The following is an 18,667-nucleotide window of genomic DNA, read 5'->3' on the forward strand; positions in this document are numbered from 1 at the left end:
TGGGCATTTTTTCCACTGCATTTGAAAATAGCTCCCTCTCCATCCCAACACGTCTTCTAGAATATTAGAAAAGAAATTACCTGGAATTTGTTTGTACCTTTTATAGAAAGGCCAGGCCTCAGATACTGAGTCTGCTTTCTCACCCAGCAGATTCAAAGCTCCCCTTTCCTCCATGGCCAACATTTCATGTATTTTAAGACACATTAGTTTCATACCAAATAAAGCCATTGAAAATATTACAAATACATGTGGGTGACAAATGAACTGATGCAGAAAACATAACTTCGAATCTCCTGACTTTTAGGCAATTAAAATATCAACTTAATTGTTGGATCTGTGTAGCTTCTCTCATTTTAATATGTAAATCAGTCTCTATTACTCTATAGCTCAAAGAATGTGTTACTCGGCTTACTTGATTAGGCTGGGAATTGCTGGTCCTGCTGTCACTATGTTTACACTTTGGTGACAAGTTTGCACATCAAATTCACATAATGCAATGTCATCAACTTACTCATCAAATATAAACTTCTTAAATACAGCCGCTGCTCTAGAGTATTGATACAGCCTTATTTTTACTTCATTTGCAGCCTCTAAATAATCAGGGTAAGTGAAAAACAAAATCAAGAACACAACTGAAGAACAGCATTTCCTAGGGAAAACAGCTTCCCACAGAGAGATGGGTAGATAATCCAGACCGTATACACAGTTCTCCTTCGGCTTCTGAATTTTAGTTGCACATGATCCCCCTTTAAAATGTGGAACGAGTAGAGACTTTGTTTCTCAGTCTCTACACATTCACCCCACCTCATTTGGGATTCAGTTATAAGGAGTCCCTATTTATTTTGCGAAGACAGTTGGATTTCAGCTCGCAGCCAAGTATACCTAACTGGAAATTGAAATGAGGGCTCCAGAGAAAAAAAAGCAAATTCAGTAATTTTTTTCCATTATGAACCTGCCATAACAAGAATGCCACCATCTCAAATAGTGTTGAGTGAGAAAGAATAAATATGTTCAGTATTTTCCCACTGCTGTCATCCTTCCTGAATCTAATAAATATCCCCAACCAAGGGGGCATTCACCTTGCCAGCACCAACCTTTTCAGGACGTTCCCTGTAACCTCGACACCCGTTACAAAGTTCCTCTACCACATTTCCCACAACTTGCTGCTGTTCACAAAGGCGTCAAGCTTTAATTTCCAGGAGAAACAATACATTGACAAGATGTAAAGATCTGAGGCTCTCCCCTGCCGGAGCGCTCCGCCAGGCTGGCAGGCTGGTTTTTCTAAAGTCAGGGAAATCATGTCAGGCTGAATTTGAGACATCAGCACAAGCCTTTCTTCTCAATCCTGCTGATGAATGAAAGAGCATTTTCAATTGTGTACATCCAGAGGCCTTATGGCACATCGTTGCTAATCAAAAGCTGCTCTGTGATGCAAACTGCTTTAAGAGGCAGCTCATATCACAACCCCACAGGATCCAAAGGGCAGCTGCAGATAATACTGCATTTCCTTCTCCTCAGGAGAACTGCTGGACTGGAGACATCTAGCAGGAGCATCCTGACTGTTACACAGTCCCGGGAAGGCAACAACCAACTAAGGGGAGCCTGACTCAAATACCTAGATAGGAAAATGCAGCTACCGAAGTTTACCAAGACCCACGAGCTTCTCAGCCTGATGGCTTGCTTCTGGATGATAAAGAAACAGGCAGCCCAATGGGATATGCAAGGACTAGGGCCAGGAATGGTGCTTCCTGCAATGTGGCAGCTTCCATGCGGTACATATTTAATGGTGTTTTAGTGATTCGGAGGGAGGAAAGGGGTTAAAATACAGGAGGGAAAGGCTGCAAGTCCTTATGCTGCTCACTGACTTCTCTCCTCGCGAAGGCTCTGAACTTCCCCCAGTCACATCCAGGGGAGCACAGCTACGTCTGGGGACTCGAAGGGACATGCTTGGCAGTAAGAACAATTCATCTTCACAGTTGCTTCGTGGTTCACTCAGCTACTGATGGACTAGGAACTAAAATCCCAAGGCAGCAGGCTTAAAAATATTGTTTTTATTACTGATTCTCCTCTACAGCCACATACAGTAAGCCAGGAGGAGACAGAACATTCCCTGCCAGCCCGGGTTTCTCTAGGTATGCCCGCACATTTTGTGTTGACTTATCTGGTCCCACACGATACCTCTAGACTTGCCACCTGCCTATTTGTACCTAGACATTAGCTACCTCTGCCTTCCCTGCCTGCCTCAGCAAAGTGCCCTTCCTTTCAGATGTAACACCGTGACTTTACTGCATTGGTATTGAATTAATAAAATGCATCCACCTAGGAAACATCAGCAACATTCTCCGCAGCAGCATTTTCTTGCAGTGCTACTCACTTCCCTTACCATCAAATTCAAGTCTGGATCTCTAAGTCCAGAGACCCTTCCTCTTGGGAGCCTCTTCCTCAGACTGCTACAGAAATCCTTGCAGATGTTCTCATAGTTCAGTGTTTAATTTCGGTCCTCTCATCACACACACTTTGTTGTGTTTTTTTCCCATCTCCTCCTCCCTCCCAACTTACATGACCAGTTCTTTCTTGGTAAAGCAGCCTTTTTTCGCTGGAGTTAGGGTTCTAATAAATACTTTTAATTAACTTCTACACAATGCCTAGCAAGAGGGTAGGAGATGCTTTAAAAAAAAACAAAACTCTTCAGAGCCACTGGAGCTGCAATAGGTATTCTGCAGGTTCACAAGCTGCCTCTTACAAAAGCAGAAAAAACAAGGCCTCCAGGAACACGACACAGGAATTGGAAGAGGGGCAAGAAAGAAAACTCACAGCTCTGCTCTTTGTGAAGCTGAGAACAGTCCGTGCACTAACCTTTGACAGCAAGTTTTACACGCTCAGTAGCTACAACAGAACCAAGTTACAGGATTTATTATGAACCTCTGACTCCCTGGACTGCAGATGGAGCCGGCAAGTCCCAGCGATGTCTCAGCGGCACCTCCCAGCACAGTGTCACACGTTGCTGCAGGATTCAGGCATCCTCTGGGAGTTGTTGGGGCAGCAACCCCTGTCTGCCTGCCTGCGCTCTGCCCATTCACAGCACTCGGATGAAGTGGTGCTCAGGGGCAAGTCTCTTGTTGTCGAACAGACTCATGGCATGTTGCCACAGGCAGGGCACACTGCTTTCGATACATCCAGTGCTGCACAACTTCCTATCTGCCTTACCTCAAAAAAAAAAAAAAAACCACCTGGGAATCTATCTGGATGACAAATGCTATATATGATAAAAGCAATATTGTATTTTTTTTAACCCAAGAACATTTCTTTCAGCCCTCTTGAGGTACTACAACGTTTGTCCAAGCCAGGAAACCTGGTTCTTTATGCACTGACTTCACCAGCGTGGAACATTTCCCACCAAAGGCCATGCTGCTGGATCAGGACACATGGAGGCTTCAAGGTAATTTCCCCTTGTGGCTGGGCTGCCCAAATCTATTGACAGCGTTGTAATGTGAAAGGGCTTTATAGACTCTGCCCACCAACTACGGCAACACTGTAGTACAGGAGGGCCTAGGCTGTTAGAAAAGCAGGTACATCCAGCAGCCCCACCTCACCACCTGCAGCGCTGGGACAAAGGAACGTGCACGGTAAGGAAGGAAATCAAAGCAAGCTCTATTCAAACTACCAGCTCATTCCCAGTTCTAATATACTACTCAGGTCCCAGACTGGTCTAAATGTCTTGCAGTAGAGAAAGTAGCCCCATAAAAACACTAATGATAATAACTAGCCAGGAGGTGAGGGGATTACCCCGGGGAGACACGGCTGTTCAGCTGCAAGGTCAGCAGGGGAAGGCAGGCAAGCTCCGAGCGGGTCAGGCAAACCGGCTCCCAACAACTGCTGCTAATAATACTCGCCCTGTGTGCTAGTTTCTGTTTCATTTGTGTTTTGCACATTAAAACCATGCAACATTTGCGATGCAGGCAGCAGTAGGGAATGAGTTTTTCCTCAACAGGAACACGCAGCCATCTCTGGAGCGAAAGAGGACAAAAACTGTGAACTTCATCAGCACACAGCGAAACACTGGAGGCAAAGACAAGCTCTTTATAAACTTCAGAGGAAATTGGGATACGCAGAAAGCAATTACTTTCGTTGAAATACAAGCAGGGCACAAAGGCTAACATCCTGCTCTTACCAGAAGTCCCTTAACATTTGAAGACAGCAAACGCCCTGGACCTTCACTTTGTGTTTCTTCAGACAGAAGGCAATTCCTTTGGTACAAAGGTGGAGAGGAATTGTCCCATCTCCATTAAAGAGACAAAAGTCACCTAATGAATCCCTTCTGCACTACGAAAAGGCACTTCAGAGGTGCTACGTGATGGAGAAAGAGCTGCTCTCTGTGCACCCAGCTGCCCACCCTTGTTCAACCCACGAGATGCTCAGCACAAAGGGGGATGCGGATGCTGCATTTCCACATGCGCACCCACCACCAAAGGTCACAGAAGAATCCTTTGTCAGGTGGACTCAGGTTTCATTTGCAGGTGCAGCCCTCATCTTGTGTGGATTTCCTACACACAGATGGTAGCACCAAGGCTTCCAAGCACCAACAGCTCAGCCAACTGTGGATGGAGAATGGCAACTTTTAAATTCCATCTGCTCCTTTTTTGTCGCCTTCTGTGCTCAGAAACACATTCATCAGAAGCACAAGCACGCTGGGACAGTGACAAATTTTACCATCTCTGGCTTGTCACTTCAACAGGATTAGATTATTTTAGTATTAATTCATTACCCAATTTAATTCCAATTAATAACATTTTTTACAAGGCCCTGACGTGGCTGTGGTGCTGGAGAGAGCCTTCGCTGAGCACCAGATGTAGCATCTCTGTTAGGGTCCAACACCTGCTTTACAGTGAGATTCCCCCCCAGTTCTTCATCAAGAACCCCTTTTTCCTACTTTTCTCTAACAAGAGGGAAAGAACACAGAAGCCATTAAGATTGATGAATAGCTTTCCTTTTAGGTGGGATTATGTTCAGGAAAATAGTTCACTTCCAAAAATTCTCCACAGATGGTTGAAATCAAGGTTGATTTCCCCACCCTCCTTTCTGCTGGGGTGCCAGCCTGTCTCTCAATAGAAAAGATATTAAAAGCACTTTTCCTCTTTCTCATGCGGAGAGGCTGGGTGAAAGAAGGGAATGTACCACTGTCCCTCTGGGATAGCAATAAATCACGAAAGCCAGTGGAAAACTTGTGTTACTGCAGTCCTCGGTCAGGAACCAGCTTCCACAGGCCATTCGTTCCTACCCTCAAAGCTACCACTTTTAAGATGAGATCACAAATGGAAATAATCTGCACCTGAAGCATTTTTATTTCTGCCTATGCTTCACTACAACAGACAAGCTACTACTTCTGCCAGCTGCCCACTAGCTGCTGCCGCCACCTACTTATGTGCTTGTAAGTAAGACCGAACTCCACCTCTGGCAGTGCCAGAAATAACAATTGAGAGTCCCACCAGGACCACACAGGACAAAAAAAGAAGATTTAAACAGAAATGGCCCAGAGTGAAACAGAAAATACAGATATGGATCTGGAAGAAAAAAAAGCAGAAGATGCAGCCTGAAATACAAAAGGCGTTGTAGGGAGCATGAACAGCACAGGAAAGAGAAATGTAGCAGCGGAACAGATTCCAAATCTGGGCAGCGATTCTGCGTGCCACCTTTCTAAAGCTGTTGCAATCTGCATCCCTGTTTTAGAGGCAGGAGGACTCAGAAACACTCCCCAGATGGCAGCCTGACCTTGGTGCACACTTCTGTTACACAACCCAGACCCGGGGAGGCACTGGGAGAGAAACAAAACACCCATAAAGTTACAGCCCATTCCCTTAATGGGGCTGCCACAGATCTGCCCCATTAATACTGGACAACCCCGCGTGCAATTTTTACACTTTGAAAAAGGACAGTAAGTTGTTATAGCTCGTGTTGTCCAAACCTCTCCTTTGCAACAGCCCTGGTACTGATTTTAATAGAGACTATTACTTCATAAATAAGAAAAGGACCAGTGAACTACGTGGCAAGTTGCCAGCTTGTGCTGCAGCCTCCAGTGGTTATGCTCAAAAAGATTTAAAGTCCAGCATAACCTTGATTTTTAATAGAGTCACATTTAATGAGCTTTAACGTCCACAGTAATAATTTCCTTATTACCTATCCAGGAGTTGGAACCATGATCAGAAAAAACGTGTTGCACTCCAGTCCAGTGAATGAATTTAATAAAGGCCAATACATTATTATCAAAACCATCAACATCACCATCCTTAATACCTTTTTTGGTTGGTGCAATTATAATCTTTTGAACATGAAGTGCAATTGTTGCAGATCCCATAAGCTTGCTGAATGTAGCAAACCTGCCTCGCTGCAGGCCACCCAAATTCCTCACCTGTGCCAATAAGCTAATCAGGGCGTACGGCAAAACGGGGTGATAAAATCTTACATTTACCTTTATCTGTCAAGAGGCAAAATGCAAACTTACGTATGACCTTTGTTGTCTTCCCACTTTCATCCACACCTCCTGCTCTGAGAGGAGTCCAGTCCTCAGTCTCCCCTCATCCCGTTCAACACTGAGGAACCTCCTGCCTCTAAAGTTCAGGATTGAATTTGCCCCTTGGATGCACTGATCAAATGAGTTAAACATAAACATATACTTGGATAAACAGGGATAGAGGTATTGCAGCTGACAGAAAGGGGTGCAAGAAAATTCAAAATCTTGTTGTTTAGTACAGAAACAGTTCCACAAACCTCCCTGAAAACTGCTCCCTTGTTATGCACAATAAACCTCACTCCCAAAGGCAGCCAACTGCACAATGACACACAGAGCTGAGGGAGCTTCTGCCACAAGCTCTTGATTTCACACCTTGAAAATATACTAAAATGGAAGGCACATGGCAGCTCTCCACTACTGCCATTCCTGTGGGCAGAGCTGTTGAGATCTTAAAACAACAGTGAAAGCTTCATCTTCCATTTCTCGTTCCAAGAAAGACAGTCAAAGTTTTCTGGCCATGAGGATCCGTGTTGTTAAACCCCTCCTAGAACAGCTGTCACATCCACACTGGGACTGCTGCATGAGCTAAGCAGGACGGAGTCAACGCAAAAATAGATGCAGCTTGCACAGCACGCTCGATGAGCTGTTCCCTAACCCGCCGTGAGCTCTGCCCTGCCCCAGCAAGGTGACCAAGCCTGGCAGTCAGCTCATTTAAAGGCAGCTCAGACATGCCCGTGCGCCTTGCAGTCACAGTGCCACACCATCCCCTGCATCTCTTGCACATCCCAACAGATATACCTGGAGTCTTTAACATCAGACCGTGCTGCTGTGTGCTCCGCAGCAGAAAGGAGGGTTTAAGACTGCTTATGGCAACATTCCCTGTGCACGACAGTGATGCTCACAAGTACACAAAATACAAGAAAAAAAAAAATCTTTCTGTATAACCTGGCTTACTATAAGCATGCCCCGGTCTCAAAGACAGTCATCCACAGGGCTCCTCCATCCCTCACTTACAGCTCTTTTCCCGTTTTTGTATACAGGAACCACTTCCAAATGCACTTACAGGCACTTGGAGGATGCAGAGGGCCCTCCTGTGACTGTGATAAATGATGGCTAGAGACTGTCACCAAAGTATTTCCGACCCTGCCAGGCTCTGCAACTGATGCTCTCTCCCAGCTGAGTTGATGAACAGAAGTCAGAATGATGTAGCACAGGACTGGGGCAAAAGGTAAAAAAGCACCGCATAGACGAGAGGCTGGAAACACACTGAAACCCAGGGAGCTGTTTGTTTTCCTGTCAGAATCAAAGGCAGAAGAGAAAGAAGCTTTAAAAATGCATTCCCTATGAGCTAAAGAAAAACCTGGTAACATCCCAGCACAGAAATGCCGCTAAAAGCAACTGCATGAAAGGCAGCGGAATAATAATTATGAATAACAAATCACAGGAGGCATACATGAGAAACACGCTCCCCAAGAAGAAACGGTCTAATTACTGTAGATGATACCCCAGGGGCTCATTCATCAACAGCAGAGACACGGAGCTGACCTCACCTCTGCACTCCTGTGCCCCTGACCGTCACTCTCCCCTCCGGGCTTAAGGGGCAGTGTCAGCCGCGCGCCTCTGCAGCATCAGATGTGCCAGGCTGCTCGGGGGTATGGTGACAGACAAGGGCACTGGGCAGCAGCAGCCACTGTAATTTAAAAACCAGCGAATTTCAAATGCAAATTGCAATGTAAACACTGTCCCTGAGAACTGCTCGGGCCCCACCGGGATCTCAGGCTGGAAGCTCCTACAGGCAAAGATGGCCTTCCCTAAACGTTTGGGAAATGTTTAATGCTTCTGCATCTGCTGGAGCATCCACTAACGGCAGTGACAAACTGTCATTGCACCTCTAGCAACCCATCAGCTCTTCATTTTATAAACCACCCCATCTACGCTTCTCACCATCCCATTTTTGAGGCTATGTAGTACCATAATCCACCATGAGATGCTGGAACAAACACATTCTCAGCAGTAATAAAGTACTCTTGTTTGAGCGATGGAAAAACAAGAAAGCTACTTTCAGAGAATTTCAGTGCCATAACAGTGAAAGATGTTTTCTTCTGTGGATTTTCGTCAAACAAGGGCTCTGCCATTTTGTGAGTCTCAAGTTTCTGGCACACGTGGCTTGAGAGGAAAGCTCTGCCCTCTTGGCCACATCTGAGGGAGAGCCCTGACCTCTGGACACTGCCCACCTACGTGCTGCTGGAGCAAACAGGGTAGCTCCACACAGCTCTTCAGCTTTCTCTTATTTTTCTCTTCTCTAACAAAAATGTTTTGAGGGTAAACTACATGTGAGAGAATTACAGCAGTAAGGTCTCTTGGGCGCTGCAGCACAACTCGACTCTGCCTGGTCGCCTTGCCGTGTTGTAGGTGATGGGTCACATTTTTTGATATTCTTACCTTGATTTACAGAGTCTGAGAGCACGTCTGGAGCTGTTGACTTTGGGGTTACTGTACTAAAAAGCCTCACGTATGCATGCAAAGGGAAGAAAGGCTGTACTGGAGGAGAGCCACACATTCTGTGAAATGTATTTAGCTTAGTGAAAGATGTACTCTATCTTCATGCAGTATTGAATGTAGCTGTGATTAATGGGGCACATATACACTGATAAACAATATTAATTTGTTTTAAGCCAGGTCTGAAAAGATTTCAACCACTTGCTTCCCTGCAGCTATGAAAGTTATTTCCTGCTGTTTGTACTACCTCAAGGGCTAAAGCAGCCCTGAAACGAAGGAAATATTTCCTTTTATTCTATTGGCAGCACCAGCCTGTGAAGGTTGCTGTATTGGTATTTCATTTATCATCAGCAAATGATATGGTTTATTACTGTTTATCCTTACCACCTACCCTCTGTACCAAACCGGTACCAAATTGGACTGCTACCACACACACTCTCCTGCATCAGCCCTGCTTTTCTACATTTGCCTCATAACCATTCCAGCAAGCACGCTGTCTGCAATGCCTCCATCTGCTTCTGCAGTCAGTTCCTCTGGCAGTACGGACGGATAAGTGCATCTTCATGACAAGAAGCCAGCAGCCTACCTGCAATTTCTTGTGGCGACTGAAAACTCCCGACTCCTTCCAGATTCCCATGGATGGAGCCGCCTCCTTCAAGCACCCTCACCAGCTCCCTCAGCCTTTCACACTCCTCCTGGAGCTGCTGCTGCTCCTCCTTGCGCTGCTGCTTGGCCAGGCTCGCCGGGTTCATGCTGAAATGAAGAACTTTGGTTTTGCTGGGGTCATAGTCACCCTGCGTGGCAGAAACAGCAGAAGCAAACTGAGTAACTGATCCAAACTCCAAGTCCACCCAACTGTACCACCCTTTGCATGAAGACAAAAAATGTTACAGCAGAAAAAGGGAAGTTCATGCAGCAATTTTTTATTCCAACAGCTCAAATCAGCTGAACCCGGGATTGCTTCTCCTCCTCTTGTTACTCAAAAAAAAGAAAGAAAGAAAAAAAAGAAAAACGGAAGAAAAAAAAACCCACACCAAAGAAATGCTCAGCAGAGCTTGCTCCTTGGCTGACACCTCCATTGTTAAATTTAACTCCAGAAATGAAGTTTTATAGCTGTATTTTACATCTCTTGGTAGTAGGAGATTATAAGGAACACACAAATGCATAGTTAAATTACAGCAGGACACCCGGTACCAGCCTAATTTATTACCAGTATGAGCCAGCCATGTCCACATGACTCCGGTGCTGGAGTCATTAGCAAGTTGTATCAGCTCATCCCAAGCAAGCGAACAGATATTTCATTTTATACTTTTTTTCTGAGAGGTTAGCTGTATTTATAGCAGCTTAAATAGTCAGTCAAGTCCTAAGATAGCAAATTAATATTCTTCCAAAGTGAGAGGAAAACACTGATGCTACATTTGTGATTTCAGAGAGATAATTTTCATATAAACTACAGGAAGCCTCACAACCATAAAAGTAGTAAAGCATGGACTAATCCTGGCTTCCACAGCACTCTGCCCAGCTGAAACCCTATAGCACTGCCTGTATAAAAAGCCATTTTATATGGTAATATTTTTCCTTCAATTAAATCTCAGGACCTAAAGTGATTTTACAAACATTAATTAACCCTCAAGAGCAGCACGAGGTAGGCATTATCCCAATTTTATCATTTAATTTTCATTAAAGATAAACTAGAAATTTAAACTTGGGGGAGGGGAAGGCAAACTAAAGAAGAGATTGAGCAACTTCATCCTGCATGCTGCTGGTAAGAGACCCCAGAAGACCCTATTAATAAATGTCTTTTGCAGACACAGAAATGACTCCATCCAGATATTTTAAAGCACCTCCGGCCACGGCAGGAAGGGAACTTTCGAAGCTCGCGGCCTCGCAGGCTGGCAGCAGACGCAGCACTGGTTCTAAAAGGGATTTGATCGCAAGAGCATGGGATCCACGTGCTGGTGAATGTGAGATTCTGCCACCAAAAACATCCTTTAATACTCTGCACAACCTGAAACCTTGAATTCCAGCACGACTGGCATGGAAAGCGTCAACGTACCCGGAAACCAATGGGCGTATCAGGGCTGTGGTTCCCAGACAAAGATACAGAAGTGGGGTATGGGTATCCCTCGTATCTGTACTGTTAGCCACCCATATGGTGCTTCTTGGGGGAAAGCACGGCAACCACATCTGCTGGGGCAGAAGAGAGGGTCACCATTTCACTGTGTGAGTACAGGTTAAAAAAAGAAAAGAGAGACCTGATCTGTACGTCCCAGGCAAAGAGCAGATGGGAGGAACCCCCTGACATGGGAGGACTCAGAACCCCCACCCCCAAAGGGCTGCCTTAGCCCAAAAGACTCACCACGGAAGCACTTGGGTGCCCCTTCCAGCTGTGTGCCCCCCACCGTCAGAGCGCGAGGTCTTGGTGCCCTCTGTCACGTACCCGGCGGTGACACATCCCCTCCTGCCACCCGAGGCCCCACGGTGCTCAGGAAACCTACAGGAGCATCTGGGAGGGCAGCACCAGTGCTTTGGGCACACAGCGATGGGGCTTTGTGACCTCATCTCCATGGGGAGGGGGAGACAAACAGGCCGGTAGGACCAGGGGAGGAAACACCCCCACTGCCAGCTTCGGCCAGGAGAGGTTTAGATGGGAACTGAAGGACGGGGACCCCACGCAGCAGTCCGATGTCTAACAGAAGGAGCACGAAGGCAGCTGAAACGCCAGCTTATTAGATTTATTCTCCCCAGCAACACCCTGGCATTTACAGACCTGTCTCCACAGCCGGCGGTCTAACTTCTGGTGCTATTTGCATTTGGGGCTCCTCTCCCCTCCCGCTCCCGCAGCGAGGCAGCAGGGTGGCCAGGGCGCTCTCGCCCTCCTGTTTGCCTTCCCAGAGAAGGGAGCCAAACCCAAAGTTTGCGGTGCTGTTTGCACTGGCTGGCAAAAGGATGCTCTAAAATCAGAGCCGCGGAGCAAGGCTGCACCGCCGCCAATGTCAGGCAGAGATCACACCTTGGCTTGCGCCTGCGATTTCGTACTGCACCATCACTGCAGAAGCTCACGCGTAATGGAAAGGCACAGGACGCCAGCAGGATGCGAGTGGGGAGGGAAACCATACAAACCTGGAGATTGCTGCCCCCGTCCGTGCCGGGACCGCTTTAACGCAGGCAGCGTTAATCTGTTTTGCTGGTTAGCTTCTCTTTTAAAATACCTCTCTGGCCTTTCTGTGAAGTGCTGCCAAGAAGCTGCAGTGCTTTGTCTTTCAGAGCTTCTTCAGCCTATTTATTCTCTCCTTTTATAACTTGCACCCTTCGAAAATCATGCTTGAAAGCTCAGCACTAAAACTCAGTCTTATTTTCAGGGCTCACCAGCCTTCCTGAGCACGTCAGTCTGAAGCTACAGTGCCAGAGCTCCACGAGACAGGCAAATCTCTCAAAAACTCGCTGTGATACGAAGGCTGTATCTGAGGGCTGTGGTACAATGCATCTCATTTAACATTTCTGGGAGATCACTAATATATTTGCTATGCTGCTCACATTTCGGGCTGGGGCAGTAGCTTTCTCTTTAGTCTACACAGCACAGATAGAACCAGCACATTTCTCCCTACAGCTAAAGTATTAGTGCTGCTGGTTTGTATTATAGTAATGCCTAAAGAAACCAGGAGACAGAGATCCCAGTGTGATAGGCACTGTGCAAACCCTACAAGAGATTGCCATCCGAAACCACAGAAACAGACAACAGAGCCTGAAGATGCCGTGTGTGAGTGGAAGAGAGGTACAGACAGATGCAACTTCCAGTTCGAGGCTCTCTAGCATCACCGTGGCAGAAATGGAAAGAAAACCTAACTTTTAGATGATCCCCAGAGCCACCAGGCCATCCTGCTGCCATACACAGATGCACCAAACACAGCACTCCTGAAGTTGCTGGAAAAACTAGGGACATCACATAGATCTTCAACCAAGCACAGGGAGCTTTGCATGGAAACACTGCACACTAGAGCCAATTTTGGGTGAAAGGGATCAGATGCATGTGTACATAATATCGGGCAGCAAAAACAGCACCACAGCTTCTATCATTTGGAGTGTTTTTCCAAATTTCCAATGGTGGGAAGTGACTTAGGTTTGCTCCAGGAACAGTCAGGGCTGGAAAATGCTAGATACAACAGACAGCAAAGCAGCATTACAATCTCACTGGTATTTGAAGGAAATGAAACTTTAATGCTGGTAAGAAAGCAGGAACCGAAGAAAGCAAACCTCCTCCTCCTCCTCCTCCCGGAACCCCTTTAGCTCTGAAAAACGTAAGTTGCTGGTCTTCTCTGTCAACTGTTCTTCCCCCCACAATAAAGTGGTCTTACCGATCCGAGTTTTGTCCCTTCAGCTCTGCAGTGGGAGCCTGGAAAATAGTGTTTCTGGCACAGGAAGAGAACTAAATGAGACTTGCCTGTTTAGAAAACCATTTCTAATCTAGGGCCACTGATGAGGAAGAACAAAGAGTGGCATTTGAAAGGCACTGTGCAGAAGGGACTCTGCCATGCACAAGGCTCTTTGAACAGGAGCTGAAAATCCCCAAGCGACTGCCCAGGAGCAGCTCCAGATGCTGCTTCTGCATTAACCTAACACAGGCAAGGAGGTATTGCTTGTCAGAGTTAACAAGCATCTTGCACCAACCTGCAATGTATCTCATTTTTTTCCAGGAAGTGTGAAAAGCGTGCTCCGAGTTTGGAACTTTGGCCTCAATGTCAGAATCAGCCAAATCCACTTACGCTTAAGGTGACCTCATATAAACATGAGACATTTGGGGAACAGAACCAAAACATGACCTTTAGACAAACCCTTTGTTGGAAAAAAAAACAGTAAACCACCACCCTGTCCCTGGCTCATTCAGCAGACTCCTTGCTAGATTGTTCTGCTCATCAGCACATCATGGCCAGTTCCCAGAGAGCAAAGGTGATACACTACTGCTAGCTTCTCTGCAAAGCCCGCTCTTTACCCCTGTTTTTCCCAATACTTTAAAATTTGGCAACTGTAGAGATGCAGAAGAGAAAATAACTTGAAGTGGAGAGAACTGCTGGCATTCACTGATTCTTCCTTCAAGGAATAACACTGAGCCAGTAATTCAGATTTGTCAGAAAAATGTACACAGAGCTTCAATTCAGAAGGAAGCAATAAATACCTTGATTGATTGCAACCAAGTCTGGTTGACACTTAGCAGTACAGTGAATTATTCATTCCTGGAAAGTAAGATGCTAACTAGCTGATTTGGTGCTTAAGGCAGCAAAAACATTTTTGTTCTCCCAGAAGGGCACCGGACATTTTACAAAGATTTGTTGACTCCATGTTAATATGTTCTACGATTTGTGAAATAATGTTCTGATGCACCGTCCTTAGCCTTCCAGCCACATGCCCCTAGGACACACACAAGTGAAACTTTCACATCGACCACTGAGAAGGAATTACCAGCCCACCATTTGTGTCCCGACTGCGCAGACATTATGCGAGACAGCCACCGCAGATGCAACACAAATACTGTCTTAATGAAGTATGCTCCAGGCACACCCTGGGAGATGGAACAACAATTTATTAAGATTGTGGCTATCAATAAACTTCCTGACAAAAGGCTAAAAGACCATTGAAAAAAAAGAACTTGCAACAGGACCGATGTGCCATCCAGAACAGATGCACATGGGCAAGTCAGATACTACTACTCTTCTCCTGCTTCCACCTCTCAGTCTGGAATAAAACCACAGCACCTTGAGGAGATAATTGTGCGGATGCTGCGTGTCATTTCCTAAACTTCTATCATCGGCGAACGGTATGTTGGCGCACATGTTAGAATTACAGCTCCAGAACTTTCCAAGTCGTCTCCCCATTAGGGAAGAATCAGTCAAGTGACAAAACAATGAACGAGGACGAGATTGCTTTAATCTCTGGAAAACAGAAACTTTTCCCTTAGAAGAGCAGTTGTTAGGAAGAACAATGAAAGCTGCCAGTGACAGCACCTTGAAAAGGGCTGAGCTTATTCTGGCATCTCTCCTCACGATCGCTTGAAAACTGCACAGTCTCCATTCAGAGACGTCTTTCTCCAGGAGCTACAAAAGCTTTCACTTCCACAGGCCTACAGGTAAGGATAAAGCACCTAAAACTATGTTGACTGCTTCACATTTGACAAAACATTCTGTGCTTAACCACTCCATTTAAGATCTATTTATCTACGGCAGATATTGCTAAACCAAACGTAGAACTGGTGGCAAAGGGAATAACATGAGCTGTTGTGAATGCGTCTGTCTAACGTCACTTAATGAAATTAAAGCCGAGAAGTTCCCGCATCCCAAGGAAGCAATGATCGTCACCGACAGCAAGCACTGTCAAGGATTTTCAGCTGCCTTCTGATCCTCGGAGGCTCCTCCCGTTTATTGCACTGGCATGCAAATTGCTCCAAACCCATAGATGAGGCTGATGCACAGTGAAGTGCCGTATTTTTTCATAGCTTTGATGTCTATCAACCTTAAAAGATTAGGCTTTCCGAGCAGTACAATAAATTCTGGTGCAGCATATGGACAGCTGAGTTTAATCGCTACGCGCTTGCAATGCAACAGATTGTGCTTGCCCCTGCTGAGAAAAGGCTGTCGGTTGGAAGCTCTTCAAGGGAAGGACCATTTCTTCCTTTGTGCGGCTCTCGCACACACTGAGCGCCACCCAAATACGAGCAGCACACACTGCTGCTTTCTGAGCTAAGGAATTTGTTTCCGTGCTGACGTCTTAAAAGAAAAATCTTCAACGTTTCCGGACTGGGACGCATTATTCAATACCGGCGAACGTAAATAGAAACAATCTAAGGGGATTAGTGGATTGCATCAGCTTTAAAGGAATGATGGGTCAATAGTTACCTTGGAAGAACATCCCAAATGACTACATCTATCTGGAGGAGATGGATGAGAAAGTTTCTTAAATACAGATAAAAAATGTAAATAAGCCATTGGAGAGGTGGTGGAGGGGAGTGTCTGAAAAGCATCCAACTGGCCAGAGAACACACTTGCTTCCATCTGCTACCTCCCACAGGCGAAAAGTAGCTTGGATGGTGAATGCTAACACGCAGCAGATAATGGGGTACAGACATGGGGGGATGAATCTCCAAAGCTGAATTTGTGAGTCCTGAAGAAGCAGCCTGCTACTTGCCCGCTGCCAGTACAGCCTGGTTTTAAAGTTTGGTAAGTTCTGGACTAAAATAAAAATGGCATATCCTGTACCCTCCAAAAACAGTAAGAAATGAAATAGAATCACTGCCTAGGAGGCTGATCAGAAGCAGGTCAATGATTTATAGCATTTAGGTTAGGAAAACCAGGGGCTTGGGGCTCCAGCAAGAAAGGCGATGCCAAAAAGAGGGGCTCCCAAAACCAGAAGTGGTCTAAGAAAGAAGGGGACGCTCCTGGCTGGAGGAAAAATCCTGGCAGTGAAGGAAGATGCTGGAGATCAGAGAGATGCTTGGAGACAAAGACCAGGGGATGCCTGGGGACCTTGGCCAGTAACACCAGTGACTGGTGACCACGAGCAGCACAAACCAACCCAACGCTCTGCCCAACCTTCCCACCTCAGCAGCGACCTCCCTGTGGGGAGGGGACATCGAGCCCGAGAGAAGGCAGTGATGAGGTAGGGGAGTCAGCAAATAACTGGGAAAAAGCAAATCCCAGTGTCCAGATCTACCATGCTATTTACTCTGTCCCACCCAAGACTGTCTCCTCTCTTCATTTTGTGACAAAATGTTACTGGAGGCCTCTGGCTGGTCTCTCTCGCTGTGTCAGGATCCAGCTAGAAAATTCTTGCAAAATCCAAGTTTCTGCTGCTAAAAGGGCTGACACTGCTTTTGGGGACCTGCAAAAGCTTATTTTTGAATTCAGGTCCTTCTGAAATCAGAGCCTTACACAGGTCAAGCTGCAATAGCAATGCACGCCCTTCCCAAGGCTGCAGGCTTCTGGAATGACTGCCTTACTCTTCCGAAAACATGGGGTATTTGTGAGTAAACACAGCTCCACACACACATGGGCTCCACACACAGCCAATAAATACTCTGCTGCTTTTAGTGAATTATGAAAGCTGAGAAGTCACAAATCATTAGAAGTCTCTGCTCAACGCATTTATCTTGTAGCTTATACTTAATGGTAGAGCATTTACATCGAGAATCATCTGTTTTTAGTCTTTCATCAATATCCCTTGGAAATTCTACTCTAAGATGAAGAATAAAGAAACACAGTGGGAAGGCAAAATTGGAATTTATCACCTGAACGGCACATGCAAATTCTCCAGCAATCATAGCTCTTGTTGCAGTTGCTTATTAAACTAGAGTCAGCCAGGCTACACAGGTGAGCAGCTTCAACTGGCCTAGCTTTATTTTATTTTTAACAGCTTCCTTAAAAAAAAATAAAAATAAAAATTCATTTTGGATTCTCAACTGCCTTGAACAAATACGGGATGCATTTCTCCACATGGTACAAGGCTGTCTTAGAAAGCTTAATCCTTCCTCAGGAAATGCCATTTTAATGCAAATTCTGTTTCTTGGGTTTGTTCTTTTCGTTTCTTTGCTCAGGCTTGTTAAAGTGATTAGAGTAAAACCCAAAGTAAACTGCATCCCACAGAATTCCCAGTGCACGCAGCGCACAGAGCGCAGCACGCTGACCAGCCCCGCTCCCTCTGCCACACAAGATAACTCCAGCAAGGGATCTTTAAAGCCCTCGGAACAGGGGCTGTAATAACAAAAACGGATTGCAAAGATGAGACAAAGCAAGATAACAAATAAGCAACCACCACCACCTGCTCCTCAGAGCTTTGCCAGAAGGCAAGCACACGAAATCACAAACAGCTGGAAAAAACCTGAACGTGCTGCATGTCGGGGAAGGACTCGCTTGTTCCCAGCAGGTCTCGTGCTGGTGCCCTGCCTTCCTTCCTACATTTCTCTCTCCATCGTGTGTGTGTGTGTATCGGCAGCACAGACAACTCGGGCAGCACAAATTCATTTGGGCAGCCTTTTCACCCCTGTCTTAGCCAGTTTGTAGTTCAACTCCTGCTACTTCTTCCCCAAAACATGAAGATCTTTCTTCTGCCCCAACAATGTGGCCTCTGGTCCATACACCTTGATTCAGGCAGCCCTTCTTCTGGGGCCTTCTGGACACCCACGCCAGCCATTTCCAGAACAGCAGAGGTGAAGATAATCTCTGATTGTCTGTTAGGTCTCTTCATCCCCCAATAACTCTACCACAGCTCCCACCAGTACATCAGATTTCAGATCCTTACCTTCACATGCCATGCCATGAATAATTATCCTGCTTTTTTTCCCCCCATATTACCTTCCCCACTCCATCAGTAACACCACCTCCAACACCTGGATCAGCTGCTCCTTCCCCAAAGATCTCTACCATTTTATTTTTCCCCTCTGAGCTGATCTGCCACACACATACTCATTGATATTCCTCCCTATGGCCCTCTTCTACCGCAGCATCTACAGAAAATCAGCAATGATACAGAGAGGCAGTAGGAGTTAGGAGGTATTGCAGACAAAAAGCTCTAATCGCCCTAATCACACCACTCTAACACCAGACCACACCTTTTGGTACAACATGTAACACATTTCGGGCACTGCTGCAATACGAATAATAAAATAAAATGTCT

The 18,667-nt window shown here is 46.0% G+C and overlaps 1 protein-coding gene across 5 annotated transcripts in view; it reads right to left on the reverse strand.

Annotated features, from left to right (window-relative positions):
* MAD1L1 (mitotic arrest deficient 1 like 1) overlaps positions 1-18,667 on the reverse strand; it is a 353,278-nt gene that overhangs the window by 111,504 nt on the left and 223,107 nt on the right. For 4 of the 5 annotated variants that reach the window (XM_080556171.1, XM_080556172.1, XM_080556169.1 and 1 more), the window contains one exon: positions 9,594-9,801. In XM_080556171.1, coding sequence (XP_080412297.1) covers positions 9,594-9,801 — 208 coding nt within the window. Of the gene's footprint in view, positions 8,199-9,593; positions 9,802-18,667 lie in introns of all 5 variants that reach the window. The other variant, XM_080556173.1, reaches the window with a different exon arrangement.

The sequence above is a fragment of the Anser brachyrhynchus genome (genome assembly GCF_964034855.1).
Source record: "Anser brachyrhynchus genome assembly, chromosome: 15".
Lineage (NCBI taxonomy): Eukaryota > Metazoa > Chordata > Aves > Anseriformes > Anatidae > Anser > Anser brachyrhynchus.